The sequence below is a fragment of the Meleagris gallopavo genome, chromosome Z, assembly GCF_000146605.3.
Source record: "Meleagris gallopavo isolate NT-WF06-2002-E0010 breed Aviagen turkey brand Nicholas breeding stock chromosome Z, Turkey_5.1, whole genome shotgun sequence".
NCBI classification, from domain to species: Eukaryota; Metazoa; Chordata; class Aves; order Galliformes; family Phasianidae; genus Meleagris; species Meleagris gallopavo.
In genome coordinates, this window is record NC_015041.2 from 56930533 (window position 1) to 56945196 (window position 14664).

Below are 14664 nucleotides of genomic sequence, written 5' to 3' on the forward strand. Positions count from 1 at the left end.
GTCCACCAGGACGCCCAGGTCCCTCTCTGCAGAGCTCCTCTCCAGCAGCTCATCCCCCAGCCTGTATTGGTGCAATTTTATCTTAATACATGTCCTAAAATGTTATTTTTAGCCTTGTTTTGCTTTGGTAGAGTTGACCTAATGCTTTTGGAGAGCATGTTACAGTAGAGCACATGAGCATAAGAACTTTTCCATTTCTCTTTCTGACTTGCATTATTATTTGCTGTCTAAAAATGAGTTTAATGAATTTAAATTAAATGTAAGTAGTGAAAATAACAAAAAATAATTGTTGGCTTGAAAGTGGGTAACACACACTTCTTCGCTTTTTGAAACATAAATAATGAATTATTTATATGAAAAGATAAAATGTTTTGTTTGTTTTTTTTTTTTAAGCCGTTGTGTAAGGCTATAAAACATCTGCTCCTTTTTAAAAATTGGTGGCCAGCAAGGTCTCCTGTATTCAGCTGAATACATATGGTTCTGACTGAAAGGCAGCTAGGAGCTCTGACTGTCCCCTTACAAGTTCTCTCAGCCTTTGCAGACATTTAGCACAGGTTATCTGCCTGAGGTCTGCTGGGTACATTGTCTTCTGTGCTGGCCCTTCAGGCATGCGCAGTATCCTCCCAGACCGCTAATTTGGGTGTGCATCCAGCAGCAAGGAAGATGAGGAAGGAGAAATTCTCCAGAGTGCCTTCAAAGCCACGTTGGAGTGGCTCTTTTGTTTCTGTGAATTGTTCACCAGTGGGTCATTGTTTTTGCAAGGAATGAAGATTCCAAATTTGTGATGCTCCATTACATGGTGAGAGTTAAAACATACAGATGCCTCTCAGTCTGATTAGGTCCATAATGAGCATCTACATGCATTTTAAAATGTCCTGTTTCTCTTTAAATCCCACTGTTTCAGCTATTGCCTTCTCCCTAGTTCTCATATAATTTCCTGATTTTGCAGGGACTACCATGTTTTTAACCCCCCTCTGAATTTTCCTTTGGACGGCCTCACTTACTTAACATCCCGCTTAGTCACTTATCTTTCACTGCTGGTCCTCATGTTTTCCCCACTTTTTTGGCATTGCCTGTCTTTCTGAGAGCAATTGATCTTTGAGAGCAATTATAAGCTTTTTCACAGACAGCAACTTATGGATGGTAGTTCAGAATCTTATGTTCTCCTCCGTGCCAAATCTGCAGCCTGCCCTCTATTGGCTTCTGGTGAAAGACCGAGCCAATCAGCTTTTCCATATTTCTCAATTCTGATTTTCTGCTTCCTGGTGAATGGCATAAATGAAGCTATATATGACACATGCAGACCTTTATTTTTGCTTACTAAAGCAAGGAGCTATTTATTATTAAGACTGCATAAAGAAACCAAAAGTTTCTAAGGCTGTGAAGCATTTTGTAACGAAAATGTACACATAATTATAAATGAACTTTATTGTGACTAAAGTTAGCTCTGCTTTCTGCATGTTCATAACCCACCTCAATTCCATTTGAACAAGTGAGACAACTGCAGATGAGGAATTGAAAAGTTAAAGCACCATCCTTGAGAAGGATGGATAGAATGAAGAAGTATGGAAAGCAACATGGACTACAAGCCATTACTGCGAGTCAATTACTCATCTTCAGAGCTGCAAATATAGCTTGTGAGTAAGGCTAGCAGGCTTGCTAGGCCTTGACAAGCTTTGAAAATAGGAAAGCACATTTTTAAGGGACTTTTTTTTCTGTGAGTCTATATAAATGAAGTTAGTGAAGAAAGATTTCTTGTATCTGCAATTTGGGTTGTTTGCAAATGCATCCACCCACGTCACTGCGTGAAATTTATGAGTATGTCTCTTCATTGCAGAATAGGAGTATGTGCATTTTTGCCCTTGCCAGTATCACATTACATCTTAAAATATTTTAAAAATTAATTTGACCTCCTAGTCTGTGTGGGAGGGGAGGGGATTAGCATCTAAGAAGGTCTCAGGGTAGTTCATATATGTTCCTTTTTTTCACTTGCTTTCTCTATATTATAGAAAGAAAGCCAACTTCTAAAAAGATGAAGGTCTGACATCTGCTGGTTTTGATAATTCCATCTTGTGGTATTATCTTCCATTACCACAATTCCAGTTGTGGTAATGGTTTTGCTGCATGTAACTGCTAGAACAAATTAAAACTGCTCAGCCTGAGTAGCTAAATAAGCTTTGAGTCCACACTTCCCCTCCTCCCCATCCATACGCATAGTTTAAGCAGACCCAGTGCTAGCCATGGATTAGGGAGGGAAGGGAGAGTTAGGCGTAAGTTATTTTCTCGGAGGTCTGCTCTGGACTTCTGGCATCTTGATCTTGAACATTCATGTTCCCTGTTCTCAAAGTAAATGTCATAAATGAAAGTGTGCTGACCGTCCATCCAAACTGATGCTCTATTTGCTGCTTGAAGTGTATGAAAAGGGGAGGGTTTACATTTATATGTCGTGCATCTTCTTGCTGAGGTTGTTCCATTCTGCTGTCACCAGGTATGAGCTACCTGGGTTTAGACCAAAGTTCTTAGGGGAAGGTAATGCATTTAACCTCAAAACAATGTATTTATAAAGAAATAACAGTGGGAGTAATAAACTCTTTGTCATTTTCAAAACTGTTCTAAAAAGTTGATTGTAATTCATAGTTAGGGGTGACAAGCAGGCTCACTGAACTTAAGCAAAATCTCAAGCTTTGTGAGCTGTGTGGATGTCTGAATTGTAAAAGCACAGTTTATTTGTTTTAAAAAGGTCATGCTTGACCTGTCAGTTTCAGCTTAAATCACATTCAAAATATTTTGTTTTTGTAGTATTTTTATTTAATAAAAACTGAAGTAAAAATTGTTAACATGGTTTAAAATGCAAATGGCAACCATCTTAAAATATACATTTCTTGATAATTTCCTTTATATATCATATGCATAATTTATCTTTTTTCTCTCTCACTTGTTCAGTCTTTGTGAGCAAAAAATAATGATATTCTTCACAAAGTGAGGCAGATGTATTAACAGTACATTTCCTGAAGATCATCTATCATCAAAATGAATGATATTTATTTTCTCAGTAATTTCTGGGGGAATAGCCTGGCTAGGAGGCAGGTCCTGCTGTTCAGATCATAGAGAAATGTTTAGCTAAGAACAAAAGGAATTTTTTTTTTTTTTTTGAAGTTTTGATTCTCTTTTTTCTATGTGGAGTATGCAAATTATATATATTCAAAGTATTGCAGTATTCTTTCATATGGTGGAATGAGTCCTTCTTGGCTGGGAATGATGCATTCATTTTGTTTGAAATGCAAGTATTGTTCTGGTTATGGCTTTTAGAAACTTAAATGTGGAAACATAGAGGTCTTATTGTTGCCATTTGTAAGTTGTCAGACTATGTAATGCTGCTTTTAGAAAACCATAAATATGGGAAGGATTTTTACGGGGATCTTTATCTGACGCATATAGAAGAACTTGGTCATGAAAATTATTTTCAACATCAGAAAATGCCTGCATCTTTTGCTGTTTTCATCCTGTCTTTTGCTGAGGTTATACAATTTTATCTGAAGTAGTGTAGATTAAAAAAATTCTTTTGATTTATACTTGTAGTGTACAAGATATGCAGTGTGTAACCCAAATTTAAGCTCTAAAATACTACAGCAGAATAAAAAGACCTCTGACACTGTGTCAGCCTTTTGGGGGGCAAAGGAGGACAAGAGGATTTGTAAAAATTAACAGCAAAATGCAGTTGAATAGGAAAATAATTTCTGTTAAGAACTGAATGATAGCTTGTCTGAGTTTCTTAGAGGATCAGTTAACATGTTTATGCTTATCAGCAGACTGTGCCAGCACAAGAGTGTCATTGTAAGGGCTAATTTAGTAATAGTCCTAGTTGGAATTACAGTGTGTTAATTGTGAGTGTCTTATATGCTATGGTGACTGTGATTGCTAATGAGGAGGTCCACAAAAAATGCAAAGGAAACTAAATTAAAATATACAAATTGGAAAGTAACTTGGATACATTCCATTCACACATATTTAATGGTTTATCATTGTATTCTTTAAACGCAAAACCATGTATTTTATAACAGAAACCATTACACCAGTGAAAGTTGTAAAGTACCTCTAACCAACTTATTCTACAGAATATGGGAATCCTAAGAAGATATATTAAAATGTTACTTCCTAATCATTCTTCTGTACCAATAGTATAATTTAAAAAGTAAACAGAATCATCAAGTCTTATTTGATACCATTTAGATTATAAATAGTTAAATAATACTGGTCATTTTCAACAGAAATGGAATTTGGCAAAAAAAAAAGAAAATATGAATCCTATTTTTAGCAACACAATATATAATTTGATAGTTGTGTTTTTTTGTTGTTTGTTTGTTTGTTTGTTTGTTTGTTTTGAGTGGAGGAGCAGAGAACAAATATTTAGAACTTCAACTTTTTAAGTAAAGAGATTTGCTCTTTATGAGAATTCATACCTATTTTATAATCATTATGCCAGTAATTTGGACCCTCTAAGTATACCTGCTCTTCACTTGTAGAAGTGCAGTTATTTTAAAATAATTCATCAGAGCAAGGGCACAAAGGCTGTGGTTCCATTTCAGCTTCCAGTGTAAGTACAATTTAGAGTTTGTGCTGATTACAGTGACTGAGTTATGCAAATTAATTAAATAATTTCTATCCTTTTTATACCAAGTGCTAAAAACCGTGTTTCACCTTGTATTCTTAAATTTGTAATGTGCTCTTCTTATCTCATAACGAGGCATTCTCTAGCTGGGAATATCAGCAGCCTCTTGGGATGCTGAGACTCACAATCTAAGGAAACTACTAAATTTGGTGATAAAAAAACTGCATCCTAATAAGAAGTTTTTGTTTGCTTTTGGAAGTGTGCGTGTAAGAAATGGCCTTGGCAAGCCTTGCGGAGGTTTGCCTTCAGGTTTTGATGCAAGCAGAACCCATCCCTCTGCTCTCCTAAGCCAAAACAAGTGCAGCAAGAGCAGGGCATAACATCCTCTTCCAGATCTGGATGTAGCTTAGAAACATATCCTCTTCTTCCCACCGTCCATTAGCAACCTGCTGGGCTGATGGAAGAGGAAGGGCTTGATACACCAAGTTAGGAAGATGTTAATGTGAATCTGCAGGAGTGTTGTTATTTTATGCTAGCCTAATTTAAAAAGTGCTGGTTTTCTTTTTCATATGTTGTAAACAAGTTCTCCTGTTCAAGCACTGCTCATTCCATTTTACTCTCCTCAGAGAAACAGCCCTTGTCTTCTTTGCTGTCATTTTGCTCCTTGATATTTTTACTGTTAGCTGATGCACACAACCTCATCGTTGCTCATGCCTAGGAACTGCTGTAATTCTTTTTGAACTGCATTTACTTGTTTTTCCTCGTGTACATTTGTTTGTCGCACAAAATTGTACTATGCAGTTTTACAAGGTGTGGAATATCATGTAATATTGGAATGCATATAGTTATTATAATACATACAGTAAATTCAACCTCATTAAGCAACGAATAGGAAATGAAATATAATGTGGATTCTTGAGTAATTTGTAATTTATGTCAAACAATACACAGTTGTTGATAGTTTAGCCATGTTGGGAAGGGAGGTAAATTTAAAGAAAAGTAAATTTATTGAAACCTGTGCTGCTTATTGAGGTTTTATCTTTTAACTTATTATTGTTTATTCCACTGGTTTTAGGTACAAGTAAACTGAAGTGCATCATATTGTAAAGTCACCTAAACAATGAAAAAAACAAGAGTGAAAATTGTATAACTGGCACAGAAACATGCTAGCTTCCATGCTCTTATGTCATCAGCTTCCCTGTGGACATTTTTTTATGAAATCATTTTTCCCAAATATCAGAACAAGAATGTGGACCATGAGAACTACTAACTGAAGCTTCAACATCAGTTAACTTCCCTGCAAGACATCTATTATCTGTTGATTCCCTTGTGTTTTACAAGATCTTTACATTGTACATTCACACACACTTATGCACACTCAAGTTAAAAAAATGTTATTCTCTCTTCTTTTTTAGCATTTCTTTAAGTTGATGAATGTATGTCCTCTGGTGATTAAATGAAAAATTTCTCCCATCACATTTTGTTTTCACTCAGTTTAGTGGAATTTTCTTTTTCTATTCCTTTGGTCTCAGCTACTTGACAATAGCCTGCAAAGCGATATTGTGATACCAAATTAATAAATTTTATATCTGACTGCAGTAGTAACAATATACTGGTGTTTGCAGATGTGTTTAGTAAGCTGATCTTTAAAAACATTTGCTTTACTTTTCTGATATTATTATAACTTGTGTGACACATTTCCAATGCTGGTAGCACCTCCATCAAGGGCTGTCTTCTCAGTTGTGGCTTGGATCAGACATACCTGTCTAGCATTTTATTTTCTTCATATTCTTTTGGGTTGGGCTGAACTCTTTTTGTTATTGTTGTTGTTGCTCTTGCTTTTCTTATTTCTGAAGTTGTGTGCCAGTTCCTGAACTGTTTGAGAGTTAATTGTAGCTTTGGGTAATGTGTGAAGGCATTGTTTGTACCTCCTTGTACTCAGTGTAATGTCTCTGTTGTGGATTCAAGCGACTTGAAGGCTGCACTAGTCACTGGAAACAATCGAGCCATTGCAGAATCTGGAAATTACTGTTGAATTGAACCACTCTAGTAATATCCTTTTTCCCCAGGCAGATCAGCTTCTTAAGAGGTTGTATGTTCTAATACACTGCTCAAGGTTTTTCTTATATTAAATAAGATCTGGCTGTGATATTCCTCGTGTTTCTGCATCCTTCTGCATAGGGAGGGCTCTAGGAAGTAATGTCTTTTGGCCCTTCCTACCATCAGGTAGGAAGCTAAAGAAGCTAAAGTTAGTGCAACATAAATTGCATTTGTCTTCAAATGATAAGCATCACATTGACCAATTTAAATCTGTGGTCACTGTTTTCAAATCAGTGCACATGCATTGGGCTCATTACCTATATATACGGATATATATGCTGCAACATCTCTGAGGGAAGAGAATCAAAGAGCTGGCAAAGGAGAATGCTGCTAACTTTTAGAAACAAAGTCCAGTGTTGTTTCTCCATAAACCATAGTCAGCAGGTCTGAACAATAGAATAAAACAAGAGACTGTTTCTCCTAATTACAAAAAATGTAGCAAAACAGTACATATGACAGAAAGTGCCTGCTGCTTGATTACTTGTCTTTCAGAATATCTTAGTGATGTCTTGTGTGTGTCAGACTTTAAAAAAATTGCTCCTAATGTAGAGAATAGCTATTTATCTTTAATTATTTTTCCATAAAGCATTTGGCAGAATTTCTTTCATGTCTTGATATGTCTTGGTAGAACTCTTTATTGGCAAACATGACATTAATAATGGAGCAGACAAAAGTTAACAACTAATACAAAAATTAGTTTATTTTTTCTTTTGGTGAATTTTATAATTTTTCTGGTAGCTTTTAATACTAAATGCTCATCTGAAATGGTGTAAGATATTTTAGAATTGTCTTTGACATTAATATTTCACCATTTTCTGTAATCTTACATGGTACTTCTTTGGCACGTACATTCACCAAAATACTATTTGTACTTACCAGTTTTTTATTTATTTCCATGCCCATGGAATATAATGTTCTTTGTGTGCAGTGTTCATATCCGTGAAAAATCAAGGACTATAAAAATTGTCTGAAATTTCATTGCTTTTCTTAGATTGAGATACTGAAAGAATGGGAGAAGGTTTAAATATTTCCACAAATAATACTTAAGAGAAATACATACGTGCATTAATATTTACAGCAAATAAAACTTCCTGTAAGACAGAGTTGTATCAAAGAGGCTCCTATGGGTATTCATTATATTATTTCAGAGAAAAATCTTATGTGTAATTTGTGTGATTTTTATTAAATAGACTTGAGACATATGTGTGCAGACTAACTCAAATATCTGAAATACCTGAAACAGCTACTGACCTCAGGGATGCAGCAAACCAGAGTATGAGGATTCTAACTTATGCATTAGTGACAGTGTGAGTCATGTTGTGCAAAGTAAAGTTTGAGTTAATATCTGTTTTAGCACATGTTATAAAATTTAGGTTCTATACAAAAACTGATTTTTTAGATATTTGTATACAGTGAACAGGAAAGTAAACCTGTTGGTAAGACAGGGGACAAGCAAGTATCCCTCCTGCCTTAAAGGAAATCTGGAAGAGAGAAGTTGTTCTGTGACTAACAAATACATTATTATGCACTAATATTGATCATGTGATTTTACATTGTATGGTTGACGTGTGAGATGTTCCTGATTTCCATTTTACAAATATTAATAAACTGTGAGATATCATTCTCTGAATATACAGAGTGAGCCAAATGTGACACGGTCACTAAAATTGCTTCACGCCAGAGAATGCAATTGGTTCACCTGTAAGGAAATTCTTGAAATTTTAATTTCATCACACACTTTCAAGGATCCTTGTGTTTACAGCCTTCACTAAAGCAGAGCAGTTTTTTCTATTTCTTTCCCATTGTGGAATCTCACCAACAGATAAGAATGCACAAAGAAACCTTCTCTTTAGCACATTTCAAGTGTCTTTTTTATTAATGCAAACTTTTCACAATTGCTGTTCAAGCTTTCTTCTCCAACTGGTAAACTATCTGTATTTAAAATCACTTTCTGGTGTCTATTTCAAGCCTGTTTGTGTAGATGGTTATTAGAATTTTCATCTGACCCCAACATGAAAAGTTCAGTTGACTTTTTTCCTACAGGTCATAGGAAAATTACCATTGCTAATTATTAGCAACAATTACAACTATTCTGCTAGTCTTGCTACTATTACTGCATTCATTGGTGATAGTGATGATCACTAGCATTGTATTTTATTACAGAGCACAGCTGATGACAGCTCAAACATGTCATTCATTCGTGAAATGATGTTGAACATGGGGGTTTGTGTGGCCTGCAAGTGGTCATTAGCTAAAGCTGACTAGATAATTCCTGTTTAGGTGTATTAGTTTCTCATCCAAGAGACCCCTTGGATTGAGTTTGTTCAGTAACTCATTTGTCAGAAGAAATTTCTCCTGGCTTGTGCTTTGCGACTTGTGTCTTTCATCCCTCTCTTCTCTCCGATGACTACTAGGCTGGGTCATGAACAGAAATAAACTCTTGTTATGAAAGAAAGTTTTTGCTTTCCAAGTGCCTGACAATTTTGGCATAGGAGAGAATAAGTAGTGTATTATTGGAAGATTTGAGAAGACACCTTATATAAATACTTTTTCTCCAGCTCTTGAAGAAATCAGTCATTTTTGTCCCTGTCTTCACAATCAAGAGCACACACTTTTAGCTCCTCATTTTCTTCTAGAGTTATAATTACTTCTGCATGCCAAAATGATCCTCTTCATTGTCTGTTCAGTCAGATGTTTGTGCCTTTTTCTTGGTAATCTCCCTGCTTTTTAGACTTCTAGATTACTGTCACACTTTGAGATGGAGTAAGTAGAGATGTTAAGTATATTTGCTTGTAGTGCCATTTGTTTATCATTTATTTATGGTCTGAGTTTAAGGGACTGACTTTATTTCTGGGCTGTGAAGTAGTACGCTATAAGCCAAAAGCCACTAGAAGCTTAGAACACAGGATTAGTGTATCTGTGGTTTTGACAGAAGAAAAGTTGTAATGACTATGGAGTTGTGAGTGGAGGGATGAGAGGAGTTGATACATTGATTTAGTATGGTTCACATAGACCAATGAAGTTGTGGAAGCTTGTGGCATGAACACATCTGTGCCCTCACAGGTGAAGTCCTGTATGATATTTCACTGCATTGTAATGAAAAAGTGAGGGGAAATTACTTGTGAATCATTATGCTGGTACCTGGCTCTTGACTCTTCCAAGAACATTTTGCTTTTGTGTTCCAGGGTTATCTGTCTCATTCCTGCAATGAAGAGATTAGATGTGTGATAACATGAGCTAACTGGCTTATTCTTCACGGTTAAAGCATTAAATTGTTTATATTCTGCATTCACAATAGTTGTAACAAAAACTTTAAATAATGTATCTTGGTAGACACATTCAGTGAAAATCTCTAAATTTACTTAGCCCTGCTAAAGGTTGTGCAATAATCTACTGCATGCTCTGTGGAAGTATTTAAGATGGATGTCTAAAGTCTGAGCGTGGCAGAAGCCATGCATCCAGTGACTCAATCAAAGTTGAATTATTTAGCAGTATTTCTTTTTTCGTAGCCTTTCATGTCCCCTCGGTACCCTGGAGGTCCAAGGCCACCTTTAAGAATACCCAACCAGGTAAGAATTTATATCTCCTGCACAGCTGTGATCCAGGTCATGTTGCAATTCTGGGTGCAGGGTGCTTTGTCCTGAATGCCATCAATGTCTGGCACACAAAACTGTCTGTCCCTCTCCACTCCATTTTGTCTGACCATTAATAGACACATCATGCCACTGCTGGCTCACCTTCCTTTGTTTAATTACTGTGTATACCTCAAAATTTATTGTGCTCTTAGTCTCTCTGCAGAGAGAGAATAGTGGCCTTTTAGAGAGAGAGAGACATGTTAACCTCAGCCAGGCTGTGCTGTTTGCCCAGGTTGAAGGCAGTGTATCTCCGTCACTGTTATGTTCTCTGAGCTTTCCTAAACACATTATGCAGGTAGCTCTTAGAATTGCTTTACTTCAATCTACACACAGTGCATCACTTGTTCCTCTTTGTTGGATGTGTAAAGTATTGCAGTAACAAGGAAATGTATTTACTCCACAGTAAACAGGAGATGATTGGTGAGAAGCAGCTATTGTCAAATGTTCTGTGCCTTTTATAAGCACTCTGAAGACTTTATAAAAGCATCAGATTACTACTTTTTTCTTATCTCCACCGGAGAATATGAGTGCTAGTTTAACAGCAACAAGTAATGAGCTGTTGTTCATCAGCAGAGACCTTTATGGGCCGGTCTGTGAAAAGATGGTTCTGGAAGGAGATAGTATTTCTATTTTTTTAGTGCAGTTAGAAGAGGAGAAAGTGAATGTCAGCAATTGATATGTTAATAGAGAAGGAGACAGAGCTCTAAGAAAAACTGTGTTATTTGCAAGATTTAGAAAGGTTGATGGGCAAGCTAGAATATCATTTTGTGCAACCTAGGCTTCCAGGACTGTCTTTGTTATTACCAGAGCTCAACTTTTCTGTAATTGTGTGTTAAAATGTTTTCTTGACCATTGGCACAATATTGTCATGAAATTGAACACCAAATTTTAGTGAATTGGGGACATTTTAGCTTGCAAGATTTCTTTAGATCAAATGTTGGTGATCTATAACATAGCTACTTTTTCACAAGGGAAATGTGTGACAATGCTGATGTGGAACATCAAAGGACAATGCAAGTGCAGTGAAATGCATCCAGAGTACTTTGTTAAAGGCTATCAACAGTTAAATTATATTGTAATGCAGTTCAAAATGTCTTCCAGAGTTTTCCAGCTTTCACTAACGTCCCAGCCAGGAGTACACCAGTGTTGGATGTCCATTATTCTTTTGTTTCTGTGTTTCTGAACTGTGCAAATATGGCAAGTAGAACCTGGGTGTTGTGAATGCTGTGAAATTGCTGCCAAACTACAGCTTTCAGAAGCGTTTTTGTCTGCACACTGCATTTTCACGGGATTGCAAGATAACATTCATGAATTACAGCTTTTGCAATTCATTTACATTATGCTGCATTCATGAATTACTGCTCTTAGCACAACTGCTCGATTTTAAGGGACCTTAAGGCTACCACTGAAAGCAGTGAACTACTTTAAGGCCAACACTTGGGTTACAAGGAGATAGATTATCTGATATTTGTCAGAGTTTACTCTGATGTTAAACCTTCACCACACCTATACCTACATCCCTCAACGTAAAGTTTGTATTTTGTACAGGGAGGTGTGACATGGAACGTGCATTCCCAGCACTTCCAATCCTGTGTTGGGGTACATGAGCTGGATCTGGGCCCCATGATGAGAAGCATTTGTAAATACTGCATCCACAAAGTACCCCCAGGATGTTTCCAGGTCTCCATCATACCTTCAAATTCCAGCCCTGCAAGTGTATTTGCTCTTGGCATTGCCCATGCTGTGCTGGCACACTCTATGTTGTTGAAGAGTCCCCTGGTGCATTGGCAAGAAATCGTAATGACCACATGAGCCAAGTATCAGTCAAATGTTGCAGCAGCTCATCCTTATTTGTCTGGTATCTTGAGCAGAGTTGACCAGTTCTTACTTTATGGGAGTATTTGATGCTTCTCTATGTATTTCATGTCTTCTTCTTACAACTGTCCTTAGGACAATCAAGCCACAGAAGTAAATGCAAAACTCAGTTTTAAATGATTTACAGAATTTAACAGATGATGTGTTTATTCTGTAATATTACAGTAGAATACCTTTTAACCTGGTGCTAAACTAAGATGATAATGTGCATCTTAATTTTGAACTTCCTTCTTTGGAAATAAACTATAAAATATTTACAGATAAATTCCCTTTTGTGTGTACCCAAAACCACCACAGCATTTTCAGATAAGCAGTAGCTTATCCGTTCCCTCAGTAAGCAGTTACCTATGCTGCCTTAGTAGATTATTTTCTTAGCACGAGAATTATTCATTCCAGACACATTTTAATGAAAAAGTATTGTTGTTTTGGAATTTTAAATGACACTTGGTGAATCAGCTGCAAAGATCCTTTCATAAAAAATTGATTCTAGCTGACTAAACTGTAGCTAAGAGATTGTAGAAATTAGCCTTAATCTTGAATCGGTTACTGTAAGAGGGACATAAAAATAAAAACACACTTGATTTGTTCCAGAGGTGAAGTAACACTACAATTTTTCTTCAGACATGAAGGCAAGCTATAGGAGCAAGTGTTGTGACTGTTGTTATATCCTGTAGATGAGTAATAAGCTAGTGCTCCTCAAGGGGGAGGCAGGTAGAAATATCCATCTCCCACATCACAGCCCTGCTTTGCCTAACCCTTTGAGTACTGAAACCAACTGGTGTAGTTACAGCTCACTCTTAGAAGAAATCATGGTGTCCACACTGGGGCCTCTAAAAACAAGATGTTAAAATTACTATTAAAAGGGAAAACTGTAATAACATACACTTAGGATAAATTGCCATGTAACCAAGAAATAGGCAATGATTTGACATTAAAGAAAGGTGAGCTAAAGCAAAGGAAGAATTGGAGAAAAGAAGCAAATCAGATGAGGATCTGTTTTGGAGATTATTTATTATAATTTGAAGAAGTGCAAGAGTTTGTCGATACAAATCTATAGATGCGGTTGTTGGACATACTGGACATTTAGTTGGGCATTCAGGACATTCAGTAGGGATGTTTAAGAGTGTTAACTCTAATGTGTTACTCTTGACTCAGAAGAAACATCTAAGAATTAAAACCAAAATATTATCTATTTACCATACATTTCAGTGTATTATGTTCTTGTAATACGATTTCTATGCCTGCAGGCACTTGGAGGTGTCCCAGGAAGTCAGCCATTATTGCCTAGCGGGATGGACCCAACACGGCAGCAAGGTGAATGAAATAAATATTTGGACCGTGTAATGTAACATTTTCTCAAGCTGGCATCCTTTGGTCAGTGTTTCAAAGTTTACTGTAGCTTTTTTGTTCTTAATTTAGAAGGAGTCATAGAGTCATAGGATGTATTGGGTTGGGAAAGACCTTTAAGATCACCTCGTTCCAACCACCCTGCTATAGTCAGGAACACCTCCCAGTAGAATGGTTAATTAAAGTTGATTTGGAAGGTGTCTGTATTTCACATAGCTTTTTAAACTACATAATTTTATTTCCAGGGCATCCAAACATGGGTGGACCTATGCAGAGAATGACTCCTCCAAGAGGAATGGTTCCTTTAGGACCACAGGTACATTCTACAAATAAATACCTATTTTTATTGATAGATCTGTATTTATACTTAATTACTTTGATTCCAGTGTTGCATAGGTTGAAGATAGAATGTACTAGGAGTTGTTCTTAAAATACCATTTAAAAATAAATTTTATCAATTCTAAAAATTAATTCTGATTTACAGCTTTATAAAATCTAAAATTCAAAAGTCACACTTTAAAGATTTGAAATTAGAAGGAATTCCTTAAGTCACTTATTTCAGGAAAGTTACATTTTTCCTTCATCCAGTGTATACTTTAAAAGATAGGATTTGTAAGGAGTCTGAGTGTCAAGGAAGAGTTTCCTCATTCTCTCAACCTATTATATTATGCCATCAAGGAATGTAAAGTTCATCTCACAGTACTACGTAGTACTACAATATTACTCAGGCAAACTGTAGTGAAAGGAAAAGTGATAAGATTTTCTTTAACCACTATGGAGATAGATTATTTGTTAGTTTCAAAGACATTTTAATGTAAAATTAGGAGTTCATGCTTCTTTTTCTGCCGCGTATCAATCATAAACAACTCTCCAGCTTTGATCCCAAGGAGGAAAGCAATCTTGGATTGTAAGAGTTCATCTTCTCCAAGGTGCTGATCTGTTCATAATTGTATATTGGTGCTTTTCTCATAAGTGTAGAACCAGTATTTGTTGGCATTACATTTTAATAATAAACTAAGATAGGCAAATACATCAGCTGTGATGTATACTTGAAAGATTAATCCTAAAGATTACTTTGTGTGTTTTGTTAGCATTCTT

General features: G+C 36.2%; 1 protein-coding gene across 1 annotated transcript in view; it reads left to right on the top strand.

Moving 5' to 3' along the window:
• SSBP2 (single stranded DNA binding protein 2) overlaps positions 1-14664 on the top strand; it is a 162624-nt gene that overhangs the window by 117037 nt on the left and 30923 nt on the right. The window contains exons 6-8 of the mRNA XM_031557442.1: positions 10219-10278; positions 13467-13533; positions 13812-13882. Of these exons, the coding sequence (XP_031413302.1) occupies positions 10219-10278; positions 13467-13533; positions 13812-13882 (198 nt within the window). The remainder of the gene's footprint in view (positions 1-10218; positions 10279-13466; positions 13534-13811; positions 13883-14664) is intronic.